The following is a 17,725-nucleotide window of genomic DNA, read 5'->3' as shown; positions in this document are numbered from 1 at the left end:
TGAAGTGCAGTGACGTGATTACGGTTCACTGCAGCCTTAACCTGTGCGGTTCAAGAGATGCTCCCATCTCAGCCTCAGCCTCTGGAGTAGCTGAGACTACAGGTGTAAGCCACCATGCCCAGCTAATTAAAAAAATTTTTTTTGGTAAAGATGAAAGTTTCACTGTGTTGCTTAGGCTGGTCTTGAGCTCCTGGGTTCACACGATCCTCTTGCCTTGGCCTCCCAAAGTGCTGAGATTACAGGCATGAGCCACTCTGCTCCAACACATCTTTAATTCACCAGAATTTACTTTCAAAAAATGTCCTGTTCATATATAGTATAAAGACCTTAACAATAGATTCTCATTACTTCCCTCCTGTTCTTCTTGCTGTTGTCCTACATTTTACTTTTTAAAATCTCTTCCTTCTCTTGTCTTCTCCCCGTTATGCACCAATCACCTGCAAACAACCACTGATCTACATCCTGTCACTATAGATTGGTTTTCATTTCCTAGAATTTTTATGGACGGAATCATTTGGTATGTAGTCTTTTTCTTGTCTAGCTCTTCTACTCAGCATAATTATTTTACAAACAATCATGTTGCATTAATCAATAGTTCATTCCTTTTTATTAATAAGTAGAATTTCATCTTAGAAATATACCGTTAATTCAACCAAAAAAAAAAAGGCATATACCACAATTCATTTATCAGTATTTTAAAATTTTGCATGTGCTGTAAGTACACAATTCATTGCTACTACATTTGCCTTAGACCTGGGGTTAGCAGAAAAGATGGGCTACCCGCCTGCAAGCCAAAACCAGTCGACCGCCTGATTTTGCATGGCTCATGAACTAAGAATAGCTTTTACATTTATAAATGTTAAAAAATCACGGGGTTTCACTATCCTGTGAACAACTAGAATACATTGTGGCAAATAAAAACTATATGGAATTTAAATCTCAGTGTCCATAAAGTTTTATTTAAACAGAGCCATGCTCATTAATTTACCTACTGTCTACAGCTGTTTTCATGCTGCAACAGTGGAGTTGAGTGGTTGCAACAGAGATATGACCTGCAAAACCTAAAATATCTATTATCTGCTCCTTTATAGAAAAAGATTGACAGGGCGTGGTGGCTCACACCTGTAATCCCAGCACTTTGGGAGGCCAAGGAGGGCAAACCACATGAGGCCAGGAGTTCAAGACCAGCTTGGCCAACTTGGTGAAACACCATCTCTACTAAAAATACAAAAATTAGCCAGGTGTAGTGGCACAGGCCTGTAATCCCAGGTACTCAGGAAGCTGAGGCAAGAGAGTCACTTGAACCTGGGAGGCAGAGACTGCAGTGAGCCGAGATCACACCACTGCACTCCAGACTGGGTGGCACAGTGAGACTCCACATCAAAGAAAGAAAAGGAGAGGAGAGGAGGGGAGGGCAGGGGAGGGGAGAAGGAGGGAGAGAAGGAGGGAGAGAGAGAAAGAAAAAAGAAAAATAGAAAGGAAAAGAAAAGAAAAAGAATTGATGGCCTATTTTAAACTGCATTAATTTATTTTTTTTGTAGAGATGGAGGGGGGATAGTGGGAGCTGTTGCCCAGGCTAGTCTTGAACTCCTGGCCTCAAGCGAGCCTCCTGCTTCAGCCTCCCAAAAATGATGGGATTACAAGTGTGAGCCCTGCGCCTGGCTCACTTCAGTTATTTCTAAGGGAATTTTAAAAATATTTTAATTGCACTTTCATTCATTCAGTTTACAGTGCTCTTAATTTCACTGTATAGACCGAGGTTTTTTTTTCTGGTATCATATTCCTTTTGCCTGAAAAACTTCCTTTAGTATCTTGTAGAAGTAGCAATGAATTCTGTTTTTCTTTATCTGAAAGAGAGTTTATTTCTCCTTTATTATGAAAGACAGTTTCACCGGATATAGGATTCTGGAATTTTGGCTAGGCAGTTTTTGTGTGTGGTTTTTCCCCCGTCAGCATCAGCAGTAAACTCACTCCACTGGCTTCTAGCTGGCATGGTTTCTGACATCTCCATAATTCTTAGCTTCCTCTGTATGCAATGTCTTCTTTTTCCTTGCCGCCTTTAAGATTTTCTTTTGCCGGGCACGGTGGTTCACGCCTGTAATCCCAGTACCTTGGGAGGCCGAGGCAGGTGGATCACAAGGTCAGGAGTTCAAGACCAGCTTGACCAACATGGTGAAACCCCATCACTACTAAAAATACAAAAATTAGCCAGGCGTGGTGGTGGGTGCCTGTAATCCCAACTACTCGGGATGCTGAGGCAGGAGAATTGTTTGAACCCAAGAGGTGGAGTTTGCAGTGAGCCAAGATCATGCCACTGCACTCCAGCCTGGGCAACAGAAAGAGACTTTTGTCTCAACAAAAGAGAAGATTTTCTTTTTGTTGGGTAGGGCGCAGTGGCTCAGGCCTGTAATCCCAGCACTTTGGGAGGCTGAGGCAGGAGGATCACAAGGTCAGGAGTTTGAGACCAGCCTGACCAGCATAGTGAAATTCCATCTCTACTAAAAATACAAAAAATTAGCCGGGCAAGGTGGTGCATGCCTGTAATCCAAGCTACTAGGGAGGCTGGGGCAAGAGAATTGCATTTTTTTTTTTTTTTTTTTTTTTTTTGAGATGGAGTCTTGCTCTGTTGGTTACCCAGGCTGGAGTACAGTGTCATGGTCTCAGCTCACTGCAACCTCCGCTTCCCAGGTTCAAGTGTCTCCTGCCTCAGCTTCCAAAGTAGCAGGGATTACAGGTGTGTGCCACCATGTCTAGCTAATTTTTGTAGCTTCAGTAGAGACTGGGTTTCACCATGTTGGCCAGGCTTGTCTTGAGCTCCCAAATCTCGATCTGCCCGCCTTGGCCTCCCAAAGTGCTGGAATTACAGGCGTGAGCCACAACACCCTGCCTGGGGTAGGAGAACTGCTTGAACCCAGGAGGCGGAGGTTCTAGTGAGCTGAGATCATGCCATTGCACTCAAGCCTGGGTAACAGAGGAGACTCCATCCAAACAACAACAAAGATTTTTGTTTTCGTATTTTGAATATGTCTAATTGTATGTTTGTATGTATACATATATGTTTATTCTGCATGCTCTCTGAGCTTCTTGGATTTTGTGTTCTGTCCTTAATGTCGAAAATTCTCAGCCTTTAATACTTCAAATGTTTCTTTTCCTGTTCTTTCTCCTTTCTTCTGGGAATCTAACTATACTTACGTTCGAATGTTTGATATTGTCCCACAACTCTTGTGTCCTCTTTCGTTTTCTTTTCCCTTCACCCATTTTCCCCAGTGTTTCAGTCTGAATAATTTCTCTTGACCCATCTTTGAATTCATTCATTCTCCTTGGCTGTGTCAAATCCACTGATGAGCTCCATGGAAACGTTCTTCATCTCTGTTAGTGTTTCTCATTTTGAGCACTTCCATTTGGTTCTCATAGCTCTCATCTCTCTGCTGAGATTACACTTTTGATCCTGCATGTTGTCTACCTTTACTGTTAGACCTTTTTTTTTTTTTTTTTTTTTTTTTTTTTTTTTTTTTTACCGTATTAGTTATTTAAAATTCTGTATCAGGTTTATTTAAAATTCTGTACCAGCTCTGACACCTGTGTTTGGTTCTGAAGATTGCTTGGTCTCCTGGGAGTATGTGATTTATCTCTTGCTTTGTAAGTGTTGGTCAAAGTTGGACATCTTGTGTAGCACAGTAGAGGCCCAGGGAAGGGGGTTTTGTGTAGAAATGAGCACACTTTTCCTTCGCAGGCCTTTAGTATGGTGGTTTGAATTAATCTAGTTAGGAGTTAGGATAGGCTGGGTGGATGGCTCACGCCTACAATCCCAGCACTTTGGGAAGCCAACACAGGAAGATTGCTTGAGCGCAGGAGTCTGACATCAGCTTGGGCAACAACATAGTGACACCCCATCTCTACAAAAAACTAATAAAAATTAGCTGGGCATTTTTGGTGTGTGCCTATTATCCTAGCTACTGGGAAGGCTGAGGCAGGAGGATGGCTTGAGCCCAGGAGTTTGAGGCTGCAGTGAACTGCAATCACACCCCTCACGTCAGCCTAGGCAGCAGAGCAAGACTCTGTCTCTAAAAACCAAATTTTAAAGAGCTGGGCTAGGCTTGAGGTTTATCATTGCTGTGGTTACCCCGCAACACACAAGCTTCAAGTTCCTCCAATGACACCGTGGACTGAGGGTGTGGGCTGGCCTGCCAGAGGGGATATCCTCCTTCCATGTGTGCTCCCCCCTCAGCTTTAGGTCTTCCTTTGTGAGCCTCAGAAAGGGTCTTCTTTCCCGGCTCTTGTCTCTCTCCTACAACATTTTTACTTCTTTATTTATTTATTTATTTATTTATTTATTTTTTTGAGACAGAGTTTCGCTCTTGTTGCCTAAGCTGGAGTACTGTGTTGCCATCTCAGCTCATGGCAACCTCTGTCTCCCAGGTTCAAGCAATTCTCCTGCTTCAGCCTCTCAAGTAGCTGGGATTACAGGCATGCACCACCACACCCAGCTAATTTTTTTTTTTTTTTTGTACTTTTAGTAGAAATGGGTTTTCTCCATGTTGGTCAGGCTGGTCTTGAACTCCTGACCTCAAGTGATCCGCCCACCTCAGCCTCCCAAAGTGCTGGGATTACAGGTGTGAGCCACCGCCCCCGGCCATTTTTTTTTTTTTTTTTTAAGACGGGGTTTCACCATGTTGGTCAGGCTGGTCTTGAACTCCCGACCTCAGGTGATCCACCTGCCTTGGCCTCCAAAGTGCTTGGATTGCAGGCGTGAGCCACCACGCCCGGCCCCCGGGCAACATTTTTACTTTTACTAGAGGCTTGTCAGCTTACCACTGGCAGGTGTGGGAGGAGGGAATTCTCTGTTTTGATCATGTCTCAGTCTCTGTCAGGCCCTTTGTGTCCCTGCGTTTTGGGGTTATGGCTTCCTTCGTGCTCCTGTTCCCCCACCCGCCGCCCCAGTTCTGGGCCCAGTATGTACTCCTGCCCCCACCCAGGGAAAGTTTTATTTTGTTCCTGTTTCACTCCCCCAGATGCAAGGGGGCTTCACCCAAGGGGCGACAGTGTTTGGTGTCCTTCCCTCCACAGATTAAGGCTTTTGTTCAGTAGGGGATACAGGGAAGGGTCTGGGTGGAGCACTGTGATCCCTTCACAGTACTGCCATTATCTTCTTCCAGATCTTGAGATGTTTTATTAAAACGTTCTCCAATCTTCTGTGTGCTCCCAGTGGGGGTTCGTGGCGGAAAAACCCTGAAAAGAGTAGACTCCTGCAATCTCCGTGACCTAGTCCCTCACCAGTGTCCACTTTGTGTTTACCAGGTAACCAGTGCTAATGTCTTCTCTTCCATTTTGTGCCTGTCTCTCCCTAGATTTGAAGCCAGCTGTCTTCTGCTCTCAGCTCTCCAGAAGACCTCTCCCTGTGTGTCCACCTCTAAACCAGTCACAACTGCAGGGTCTCACAGCAGCAGGGTAGAGGTCCTGCTGCCCCTCAAATTGGGGCTCTGTCAACAGAGGAAGGGAGGAATGACTCCCTTGGGAGGAGACAACACTGCCTGAGATCTAGTCTTTGAAAGGCTTTTAAGCGAAGGACTGAGATAAAATTTATTATTATTATTATTTTTTTTTTTGAGACGGAGTTTCGCTCTTGTTACCCAGGCTGGAGTGCAATGGCGCGATCTCGGCTCACCGCAACCTCCGCCTCCTGATTTCAGGCTATTCTCCTGCCTCAGCCTCCTAGAAAATTTATTTTTGAAAGATCTCTGGTTACAGGTGTCGGATGAATCAGGAATTGAGAGAGGGATGAGAAGCCATCAAGACCAGTTATTTTCTATGATACTCCAGGCAAGAGAGGATGGTGGCCTGGATGTGGAATTTGGCAATTGGAATGGTGGGAAGCAGATGCATTCAACATAAATATTCATTTATTAAAATGTAGTTTGCTTTTTAATCAGAGTAATACATATAGTTTTAAAAGTAAATACTGCTACTATGTTAACAATAATTTTTAAAAATCTCAAAATAACATGCAACTGGTTGCTTTTCAATTTTAGGCATTATTTAATTCCCCTTATAAAAGATGAGCGTTTAGAGCTTGAACCGCTTGTCCTGTTACCAACACTACCAGACATGCCCACATTTCCCATCACTCATCTTTCCATTGTAATCATACTGTAATCCTGGTTAGACCAGTGTTCAGTGTTTCCATTACGACTATGTAATTCTAATCACAGCTGAGCCAGCAGTAGGATATTTAGTTTTCCTTCCTTTCATAACTTTTCCAATTCCTACTGGAGTTAATAATTACTTTTTTGGCTTGTCTTGCTCTTCTCAGTTTTCCTTTTATTTTTTATTTATTTATTTATTTTTTTTAGACGGAGTTTCGCTCTTGTTACCCAGGCTGGAGTGCAATGGCACGATCTCGGCTCACCGCAACCTCCGCCTCCTGGGTTCAGGCAATTCTCCTGCCTCAGCCTCCTGAGTAGCTGGGATTACAGGCACGAGCCACCATGCCCAGCTAATTTTTTGTATTTTTAGTAGAGACGGGGTTTCACCATGTTGACTAGGATGGTCTCGATCTCTCGACCTCGTGATCCACCTGCTTCGGCCTCCCAAAGTGCTGGGATTACAGGCTTGAGCCACCGCACCCGGCCTCCTTTTATTTTGTAAACTTTTAAACATTTGAACTCTAGCAAATATACTGAGAAGTGCCCCAAACATAAATGGAGAGTTTAACAAATAATTATAGAGCAAACCTAACATGTAACTACTACTCCAATAAACAGAACACTGAGGACCCCAGAAGCACTTTGTATACAGTGGAATGTTACGTTGTTTTTGGCCATGGAGCTCAAAGACTGATTTTCAATTTTTGTTGCCTGAAAACTATTCTCGACCGGGTGCAGTGGCTCACTCCTGTAATCCCAGGACTTTGGGAGGCCGAAGTGGGTGGATCACTTGAGGTCAGAAGTTCGAGACCAGCCTGGCCAACATGATGAAACTCCATCTCTATTAAATATACAAAAATAATCCAGGTGTGGTGGTACCCATCTATAATCCCAGCTACTTGGGAGGCTGAGGCAGAATCACTTGAACCTGGGAGGTGGAGGCTGCAGTGAGCCGAGATCGTGCCACTGCACTCCAGCCAAGGCAACAGAGACTCTATTATCTAAAAAAGAGTTGGTATAATCCTTTCCACACACACATATATATAGATATCGTACGTGGTTGCCTTCTGTTCCTGAGATATATTAATAGTATAGTTGATTGCATTATTGGTTCTATTTCTTGACTCCCCTGTAATAAGACTATACATACACACCTTTTGCCATATAACTTCATGAAGTTTTCCCAACACGGGCTCTATACTGCCCTACCACACTGATGTTGGGCTTGGCTATGTGATTTGCTTTTAATGCTTGTGACACAGCAGAGGCTTGAAATGTGCTTGTGTGATTTCATTTGGCCTCTTATGTTTCAGCAAAGAGAAGAGCATGCGCTAGATCAGGCGTCCCAAACTACGGCCCGCGGGCCACATGCGGCCCCCTGAGGCCATTTATCCGGCCCCCTGCCGCACTTCAGGAAGGGGCACCTCTTTCATTGGTTGTCAGTGAAAGGAGCACAGTATGTAGCGCCCCTCCAACGGTCTGAAGGACAGTGAACTGGCCCCCTGTGTAAAAAGTTTGCTCTAGATAGCTGCTGCAACTTCTGCCACATTGAGCAAAGCTGAATCCAGTTTACATGGAGGTGCCCAGCCCAGTCGAACCACAACCTGAACAGCTGCTCGGGCTGAACTTGGTCTAGATCAGTTGAACTACAGTCACCTTAGATATTTGTGTGAGGTAAAGACTAGACAGAGCAAAAGCAAGAAAAAGAAAAAATTTATCTGCAATGACTGGCTGTAAACCTGGACAGATTTCTGGTAACAGAGCTATGCAAAAGCAGCCCAGAAAGCAAAACTGAGCCAGAAGACAGGGATCTGATCCCAGGCATGGCCCTTGGCAGCTTAAACTTGCTAAGGCTGAGCCTCTCCCAGCCAGTTCTAGCAGCCTCTCCACTGAAGACTCATTGACCATTCTACCGTCTCCAAGAGTTCAAGTTTCCTTCCTAGTGTTTCTTTTTTTTTTTTTTTTTAAAGACAGAGTCTGGGTCTGTCACCCAGGCTGGAGTAGTGAGATAATCTCAGTTCACTGCAACTGCCACCTCCCGGATTCAAGCGATTCTCCTGCCTCAGCCTCCCGAGTAGCTGGAACTGCAGGCACAAGTCACCATGCCAGGCTAATTTTTGTTTTTAGTAGTAACGGGGTTTCACCATGTTGGCCAGTCTGGTCTGGAACTCCTGACTTCAGGTGATCCACCCACCCTGGCCCTCCAAGGGCTGGGATTACAGGTGTGAGCCACCATGCCCAGCACATACTGAGTTTCTAATTTTTTTTGGAGTGGGATTCCATCCCGGGTGGGATCAGGGTCTCCCTCTGTTACACAGCCTGGAGTGCAGTGGTGAAATTATGGCTCACTGCAGGCTCAACCTCCTGGGTTCAAGTGATTCTTCCACCTCAGACTCCCAGGTAGCTGGGACTATAGGTATGCACCACCATGCCTAGCTAATTTTTATATGTTTTTTGTAGTGATGGGGTCTCATCATGTTTCCCAAGCTAGCCTTGAATTCCTGAGCTCCAGTGATCCACCTGCCACCACCTCTCAAAGTTCTGAGATTACAGGTATGAGCTGCTGTACCCAGCTTATATCTTTTTTCAATTAATAACAATTTCTTTATACAGACAGGATCTCACTGTGTTGCCCAGTCTGGGGTTTAGTGGCACTATCACAGCTCACTGCGGCCTGAACTCCTGGGCTCAAGTGATCCTCCTGCCTCGGCTTCCAGAGTAGTTAGCACTATAGGCATGCCCCACCACAACCAGCTAATTTATAATTCTGGTAGATGCAGGAGTCTCCCTATGTTGCCCAGGCTGGTCTCAAACTCTTGGCTTCAAGCAATCCTCCTGCCTCAGCCTTCCAAAGAGCTGAGATTACAGCTTCTGTGACTTAAAAATTTTTTTTTTAGATAGGGTCTTGCTCTGTCACTTGGACTTAACTGCTGTGGTGCAATCACAGCTCACTGCAGCCTCGACCTCCTGGGCTCAGGCAATTAATTCTCTCACTTTGGCCTCCCCAGTATCTGGGACACAGGCACACACCACACTTGGCTAACCTGTTTTTTACAGAGATGGTTTGTTCAGGCTGGTGTGGAACCCCCCGGGGATCCCAAAGTGCTCCAACCGCAGGAGAGGACCTTCCCTGATATCTTTTTTTTTTTTTTTTTTTTTTTTTTTTTTTTGAGACGGAGTTTCGCTCTTGTTACCCAGGCTGGAGTGCAATGGCACGATCTCGGCTCACCGCAACCTCCGCCTCCTGGGCTCAGGCAATTCTCCTGCCTCAGCCTCCTGAGTAGCTGGGATTACAGGCACGTGCCACCATGCCCAGCTAATTTTTGTATTTTTAGTAGAGACGGGGTTTCACCATGTTGACCAGGATGGTCTCGATCTCTTGACCTTATGATCCACCCGCCTCGGCCTCCCAAAGTGCTGGGATTACAGGCTTGAGCCACAGCGCCCGGCCTTCCCTGATATCTTAACCTCAACTCCCAGAGGCAACAACAGCCAGTATTCTTCCAGTTTTTACTGCAGTCCGCCCACCCCACCCCACACCTGCAGCCTTTCCAAGTACCAGAGCAAAGGCCCATAGTCTGTGTCCCATCTTCCTGGGGACATTCAAACCCTAGTCCCTAATCTGAGGCCCATCTGTACCCAGACCTACTGTCTTGGAGGCACTGTGACTTTAATATCCACTTACATTCACGATGAATTCTGCCTTCCTTTTTGCCACCTAGGGATTTCCAATTCTTTCTTTGAAATAGGCTATTTAATTAAAAGTAAATGATGCTACTTTGGTTAGCAACCTCATTCATTTGCAGTAAGAGGTGGGACCTACTTGAGTTAACTCAGTCAACCATGTTGATTGGAAATTTGCATGTTTCCTAGGGATTTTTTTTTTTTTAAACAACAGTTGGAATTATCCCACATACACAATTTTGTTTCTCACTTTTCTAATTAACAACAACATAAATGTCCCCATGGGCTCGTGTCTTACCTCTCAATCCCCAGTGTTTAGCACAGGACCAGGCTCAGGGGCACTTACAAATGTTTGTTGAATCCAAGAACATCCTATGTTACAGAAATGAACTCTGGAAAGACCAGTCAGCATGGGTTGGTGACGAATGCCAGTGAGTGAGGAACAGAATGAGGTATACATCAGATTTGAAGAGTTGCGGGTTATGGAGGCTTCTTTGTAGGAAGTTCACCACGGAGCTCTTGGAACTGTTCAACATACAGAAGCAAGGTTCTCTCCTTCCAGGTATGGCTAGAAATATTTATCAATTTAGCCGAGACTCTGATTCCTGGGGTGGGATCAGGAAGCCAGCTTCAGCTGCTGTTGCATTTTTTCCCTTCTTCTCATTACAGGAGTCAAGAAAAAAACTGTCAGCAAGAGCGAAGCTGACTCAGAAATATTCAATCCCCTCAGGAACTTCTCCAAGAAATGGACTGACCATCCCGTAAGCTTCCATCTGGAGGTACCTGGGGAAGGGCTTCTTACATTGAGGCCAATAATAATCCCTAGTGGGTCAGGTGTGGTGGCTCATGCCCTTAATCTCAGGACTTTGGGAGGCCAAGGTGGGCAGACTGCTTGAGCTCAGGAGTTCAAGACCAGCCTGGGCAACCTGGTAAAACCTCATCTCTACAAAAAAACATATAAAAATTAGCCAGGCACAATGGCTAACGCCTGCAATCCCTGGAAGGTTGAGGTGGAAGGATCACCTAAGCCTGGGAGGTTGAGGCTGCAGTGAGCCATGATGGCGATATGCACTCCAGCCTTGGTGACAGAGCAAGATCTGTCTCAAAAAAAAAAAAAAAAAACAACAACGAAAAACCTCTAGTGATTATAGCCACAGGGAGACAAATCCAGTTTGTAATTTGCTACAGTACAAGGCAATGCTGGTCTTCAAGCAATCAGAAATTTGACTTATACCTGTTGAAAACCTGTCATGTTTAATGCTTGGATATTTTTTCTTCCAGTAAAGACATTTTACTGCCATCTGCTGGTAAAGTGTCAGAAACTTTCCAAATACAAACATCTATGGCCTCCCTATAATCTAGAATCCTTTTGCTGCACATAAGTTTGGACAATTGTACAATTCAGAATAGAAACCAACATTTGGCCCAACTCTACCATATGCCAGACATTTATCATCAAATCTGAACAACTGCATGAAATAAGTACTTATACCCCAATTTAACAGATAGAAAATATTAGACCTCTGGGGAAAGGAGGAAGAAGGTATAACCAGAAAAGGGCAAAAAGGGGGCTTGGTCTGTATTGGTAATGGAAAGTCAATTTGGGTGGCAGGATTATGAATGTGCTACAGCTTTCTTTGTAAGTCAGTACATGGCTAAAATGTTTTACAATAATAATTTAAATCACCTGTGAAGAAAAGATTCAGAGAAGTTAACTGGTCAAAACAATCACACTGCCAGACAAAACTCTGATTAGAAGTAGGCCACTTGCAGTTACACTGCTTTTCTGATGGTTAAATTTAGCACAGAATCAAAGGAGAGCTATAAAGTGTAGGAAGTATTTATTTACATAGGATTGAGTCCAGAGCATCTTGTGACATCCTCTACTTATCTGTCTTACTTGGAGAATAGTGTGAATTTCATGTTACATGTTGACCATTCCGAATTTGAAAACACAAAATCCTCAAAAATCTGAAATTTTTTGAGGATCAACATGATGCTCAAAGAAAACGCTCATTGGAGTATTTCAAATTTCAGATTAGGAATACTCAACTGCTATGTATTCTGCAGATATTCCAAAATCCAAAACAATTAAAAACACTTCTGGTCCCAACCATTTTGGATAGGGGATACTCAACCTATATTACATACAGGTAATATAGCAGGTGAAAGGCAGGGAGACTGCAGGATCTAAGTCTACTAAATTGGCCAGGATCATTTCTTAACCTTCAGATACCTATTCAGCAGGTTCTCATTAAAGTTACTTGTCATGTTAGTTTAGTCTGGCCTGGTGCTCGTAATTATAGCTACAAACTCAAGGGCAAAATTCTTAAGATTTTGAAATGCTCTTTATGCAAAAATACTTTCATTTACTCTGTGTGTGTGTGTGTGTGTGTGTGTGTGCGCGCGCGCGTGTGTGCATGTGTGTGTGTGTGTATTTGTGTGTAGGGAGAGAAAGGGTGGCAACGGGGTGGAAAGTGGAACTACAATTTATTAAGCGCCTATTGTTTACAAGCCAAGTAGGGTGTTAAGCATTTTCCTTGTGCTATTCCATTCAATACTCTTCAGTCCTGAGGGAAAATGAACCCACTTTAAAAAAGCAAAACAAAAGGTGTTAACGAAGATTGCGTAAGACATGCAAGGTCATCAGGGAATTTACATGCAAGTGGGAGACACAAAATAATACAACGGAAGTTCAGTGTTCTGAGGAAAAAGAAGGGCAAGGGTAGTATGACAGCGAGGGAAGGAGGACTCAGGATAAAACAATTTTAAGACTCATTTTTTTGAGGAAGGAACTGAGGAAGACCTTACTACATAGCCTTTTTGGTTAACTTTCTACTGCCAGGAAAAAGCCCTGGGAAGAAAGCCTCTCTTGTATGCAAACCCAATTCCAATCTTGGGAGAGAATCTGCTGGTGGGACAAAATTAGGTTTTTCAAGAGATGCTCAAATGGTCAGTTCTAATTATAACCACGCTTATCAAAAGGTGAAGCCAAGATGAAAGTTAAAAACTGAGGGGAAATTAAAATTCCCAAATTTGTCAACCAATCTCTAATTTTCTCCGCTACTTTAGGACTACAGTAGTTAGCCATACACTGAAGATCTACTTTATAAAATATATTCCTATGTCTGACAGTCCCACTCTAACAATTTAATCTGACTCATGTAAGTTGGACAGGCATTTCAAGTACAAGAAACAGAATTCAAAACATGAAAACTAAGCCATCTATCACACACGGTGTCGGTTGGAGAAGCATATTGCTCAGGCTGCAGGGACGTTTCATTTATTTAAATGTTTTTATTTAAAAAAAAATTAAAGACCTTCATGGCACAACTTCTTCCCAGCACAGTTATGTTTTAGTTATACCAATTACAATACAATTACAACCAATAAATCAAGGTGGAGGGGGGAACTTCTGGCTTCAAACTTAAAAAAAAGCAGAGGAAGAGGGGAGGGACCACTTCAAACAAAGTTTAAAAATACTTTAAAAAATCTTTCAGAGTAATTGCCAACATAACTTTTCATATTGGCCATTCCATTTTCTGCCATCTAAGCAATGCAGACACAGGTAGTGCTGAGAAATAAAGTGTCCCAATACAAGGTATACAGATGAGGTAATTTACAACAACACATAAGTTGTTACTCTGTAAACCCTTGCCTTCCCCCCACCCCCCACCCAATTGGGTTTTTTCCTCTCTCCATGCTTCTGCAGTGACTCTAAGTAGCATTTTTTAAAACTGCTGTATTTTAAAAGGCTCTTGGGTGGCACCTCAGAGTCCTCTGCATTCACCTTCGGTTTCTTGCAAGGTCTGATGGGTGTAAGGAGGTCCAGCTGTCTGCAGCTCTCTGCATCAGCCTAAGCTACACCTAGATTTCCGAGCTACAAGGGCAGGGTATGAAGTCTTGATTTACAACCCTCTCCCCACCTCAAAAGTAAGAATTCATTAGTTATAAGTGTCCTGTTCAATCACAATCCAGTGCAAACATAATAACAAATTGCATCTCTGGCACATCTGGTGCTTTTAGCTTCTGCACAAATTCAACATGGTAACCCTCACAGCATTCTAGGGCATAAAAGGGTCAAGTACAATAAATATCCACTGTAAGTGGTCATAAGGAAGAAAATCACCCTGCCACACAGTCAGAATGTTTTCCCTTCAGCTCTCCCTATAGTTGAGAAGCGCTATAAAAGGAGGCTTTAGCATCCTCTAAAGTTTACCATTATATTCACTAAAGCCACCACCTTGATAAGGTTACTAAAGCCAAGATGGGATACAAAGTTAGATAAGTTCATTAAATTCAACTCCCCAAACAATTATGTTTACCTATGATGCCTAGGTGAGAAAGGCTTGTGAATCTATAAAAGTAGGAGAATGGGGAACTAAGATTTTAGGCCTTAAAATATGTTGGAAGAATTTTTCCTAGTTCCCATAAGCAGCTACTGTAATGTAATGAAATAACAGGAGAAAAAACAGAGCTGATGGTTTTGCTATTGTGCTTAAAAAACTAGGCTTCCTCAGTGAAGCACCTGATAAACTTAGGTGGTTGGATTACAGTGGAAAGTCCACTTTACACATACACAAACACACACAAAAACTGGCGACTTTTTCCATCCCCAATCCCTGCACTGCTGAGACACAAAATGAGTTTTATGGCAAAGGATCCTTAATCCCCAGAGACGCTTTGGCTTGTGGTGCTTTTTTTTAAGGCCTCTCTGCCCTGCCCAGTACCATGGGTCGAATGAGGGGTGTATAAAAATGGGGGCCTTGGGAAGCCTCCACGGTACAGGGCTGCAGGCCCCTCAGATGTGAACATGAGACACCCACCCAGCAAGACCTTTACACAGGGAACTTAAATCTAACCTTGATAAATAAAACCAAATGTTTATTTACACCAAAGAATTCCAACACTGGATCTTTCACATATGAAGGACAAAGTATTATATATATACACACAGCAAGGGGTGGCAGGGCTGCAACAAGAGAGTTCATAGTTTTCCCACAATTACAGGTCTACCATTTCAGCTTCAATGGAGATAGTGGCTCTGCTCCTACCTCTCAAGATACATTGATAAGACTGAGGAGCAGGTCTTCTCGCTGGATGGCATGTGAGGGAAGGGGAAGGAAGGTAGGAGGAAAAGAAGGTAGAAAGCTTAAAATGGAACTCAGTGTGGCCACATCTCCCATTAGCTCTAGCATGAAACCTGTATAGACAATGTTTGTTTCTTTTGTGAAAAGCAATTAAGTTATGCCCAGCAACTAACTGAATGCAAAACGGCCAAGACAAAGAAAACTGAGAAAGATTTTGCCTTCCCCCTTCTACCAGCTATGGAACACACCATGTTGGGAGATGAACAGGGAAAGACCAAGGTAAGGAGCCTGGGAGGGAAGGTATCAAAATTTTAAACTGAACTCAAACTAAAATTATAAATGAGTTGGATTTAGGGTTAGATCAATAAGACATGATTCTTACTGAATAGAAGTTTTTAGTATCTGTCTGCATTTTGGGTAGATTTTCAACATCTCCACATAACTAAGACACACTTCCACGAGAGCCACTAGGATAAGCCCACTGAAGCACTTATGGAGTAAAGTGATGTAAATGACCAGCAAGCAGTCCACTGCTCCTACAGATTCGGTCCTCCCTGCCTTCTTTCCTTCCTGCCTCCTTTCTTCTCGCCTTTCTTGAGAAGCTACATTTTTGTAATCTCTGGAGAAGAGCACAAGATACCAACCCCCCCAAAGTGTGGGATGGTGGAGGAACAATGGTGGGAATGGGAATAAATCTCCACCCAAATGCAGCAGCCGGGATTGAGGCTGGTTTATCTTTGTTCTTTTGTGATGAGGAACTAAATTTGGAAGGGGAGAAAAAAAAATTGTCCATGAAATATTCCACCTGCAGGTAATTTTTCAGGGAATCCCCTGAGTTATGAAAAGTTCGAGTTAAAAAAAAAAAAAGAAAAAAGAAAAAAAGAAAATCAGCCTATTATAATTTTTTTTTTATGACTGAACTACTATAAATCCACAAGCAACGGTTCAGACACGGTGCTTCTGAAGTGTTTCACCCCTCCCCGCCAGGCGCAAGCTGCATCAAGGAGGGTGGACTCCCCCACCTCTGCTCAGGCATCAGGAGACAGATAGAGCTGTTACTGCTGAGCGCCAGCGGCAGCTGGAACAGGCATCCCAAGGGTGTTGGCAGCAGCAATCACTGGTGAGCCTGCCAGAGGTCCAAGGGGTGAAGGGGTTGGCACTGAAGAAATCCCTGAAAGAAAAGAGATGTCGGTGAGCCAGAGACATGAACCATAGCAATCTTACCAGTTTCTCCTAGCACTTGCTGCAAAACTAACAAGAATTCTTTACTGAAGACTCCTTCTTAGCCAGATTTTTGCATATACTTCAAGTCTGATTCTCACAAATTCAAGTTAAAGTGGCAAGTCCTAATTAATTTAGGAGACAGGTAAAGAAATCTAGGCTTGCACAGTTTCAGCAGTTTGTCTAAGGTACACCACTAGCAACTGGCAACCATGGTTGGATTCTAACCCAGGCCTGTATAGGGCAGTGCTGTCCAACCTGGTGGCCACTAGCCAACCACATGTGGCTGCTGGGCACTTGTAATATGGCTAGTGCAACTGAGGAATTACATTTTAAATTTTATTCAATTTTAATTAAATACCTCACCTGGCTAGTCACTACCATACTGAACAGCACAGGACTGCAGTCAAAGCTCATGTGCTCATATACCATGCTGTCCTGATAGCTGGCAGTTTTCAAAATTACTAAGAGTCAATTTGAATGGGGGAAGTAGCACTTTCTAAGCTAAAATTGTGTTCTGGAGTTTATTTCCATTTGATTTCTTCTGCCTTTCTAATTGTGTGTGTGTGTGTGTGTGTGTGTGTGTGTGTGTGTGTACACACAGGTAATACATTCACATGGTTTGAAACACAAAAGGTTCAAAAAGTATACAAAGGCCAGGTGTAGTGGCTCATGCCTGTAATCCCAGCACTTTGGGAGGCCGAGGCGGGTGGATCACCTGAGGTCAGGAGTTCAAGATCAGCCTGGCTAACAAAGTGAAATCCCATCTCTACTACTAATACAAAATAATTAGCCAGGCGTTGTTGCACAGGCCTGTAATCCCAGCGACTTGGAAGGCTAAAGTAGGAGAATTGCTTGAACCCAGGAGGCAGAGGTTGCAGTGAGCTGAGATCACACCATTGCACTCCAGCCTGGGCAACAAAGTGAAACAAAACAAAACAAGTATGCAGTGAAAAATTTCCCACACCCTATTGCTTGGCCAACTTATGGCACCATTTTTGGGGCATATCCTTCCAGATATTTAACACTTGCACATGAATATCATTTTATAAGAATATTCATATAAGAATCATACAGGCCAGGCGCAGTGGCTTACACCTGTAATCCCAGCACTTTGGGAGGCCAAGTTGGTTGGATCACCTGAGGTCAGGAGTTTGAGACAGCCTGGCCAACATAGTGAAACCCCATCTCTACTAAAAATACAAACATCAGCTGAGTGTGATGGCAGGCACCTGTAGTCCTAGCTACCTGGGAGGCTGAGGTGGGAGAATCGCTTGAACCCAGGAAGCGGAGGTTGCAGTGAGCTGAGATTGTGCCACTGCATTCCAGCCTGGGTGACAGAGCAAGACCCTGTCTCAAAAAAGAATCATATATAAGAACATTATTACATATTCTTCTCCACTCCTGCTCTTAGACATGGCTCTGCATCTTACTTTTTTTGTTTTGTTTTTGAGACAGAGTCTCACTCTGTCACCTAGGCTGGAGTGCAGTAGTGTGATTTCAGCTCACTGCAACCTCTGCCTCCCAGGTTCAAGCGATTATCTTGCCTTAGCCTCCAAGTAGGTGGGATTAAAGGTGCCTGCCACC

General features: G+C 43.7%; 1 protein-coding gene across 8 annotated transcripts in view; it reads right to left on the bottom strand.

The window, feature by feature from the left end:
* Positions 1-12,298: 12,298 nt before the first annotated feature.
* CSNK2A1 (casein kinase 2 alpha 1) overlaps positions 12,299-17,725 on the bottom strand; it is a 77,968-nt gene continuing 72,541 nt past the window's right edge. For 6 of the 8 annotated variants that reach the window (XM_074406357.1, XM_074406364.1, XM_074406363.1 and 3 more), the window contains one exon: positions 12,299-16,088. In XM_074406357.1, coding sequence (XP_074262458.1) covers positions 15,973-16,088 — 116 coding nt within the window. In that variant the 3' untranslated portion in view covers positions 12,299-15,972. The remainder of the gene's footprint in view (positions 16,089-17,725) is intronic. The other 2 variants (XM_039479463.2, XM_074406358.1) reach the window with 1 other exon arrangement.

This window comes from Saimiri boliviensis, chromosome 9, assembly GCF_048565385.1.
Source record: "Saimiri boliviensis isolate mSaiBol1 chromosome 9, mSaiBol1.pri, whole genome shotgun sequence".
In the NCBI taxonomy this organism is placed as follows: domain Eukaryota; kingdom Metazoa; phylum Chordata; class Mammalia; order Primates; family Cebidae; genus Saimiri; species Saimiri boliviensis.
The sequence above is the reverse complement of the archived record's forward strand: the minus strand, read 5'-3'. Positions and strand labels throughout refer to the sequence as shown.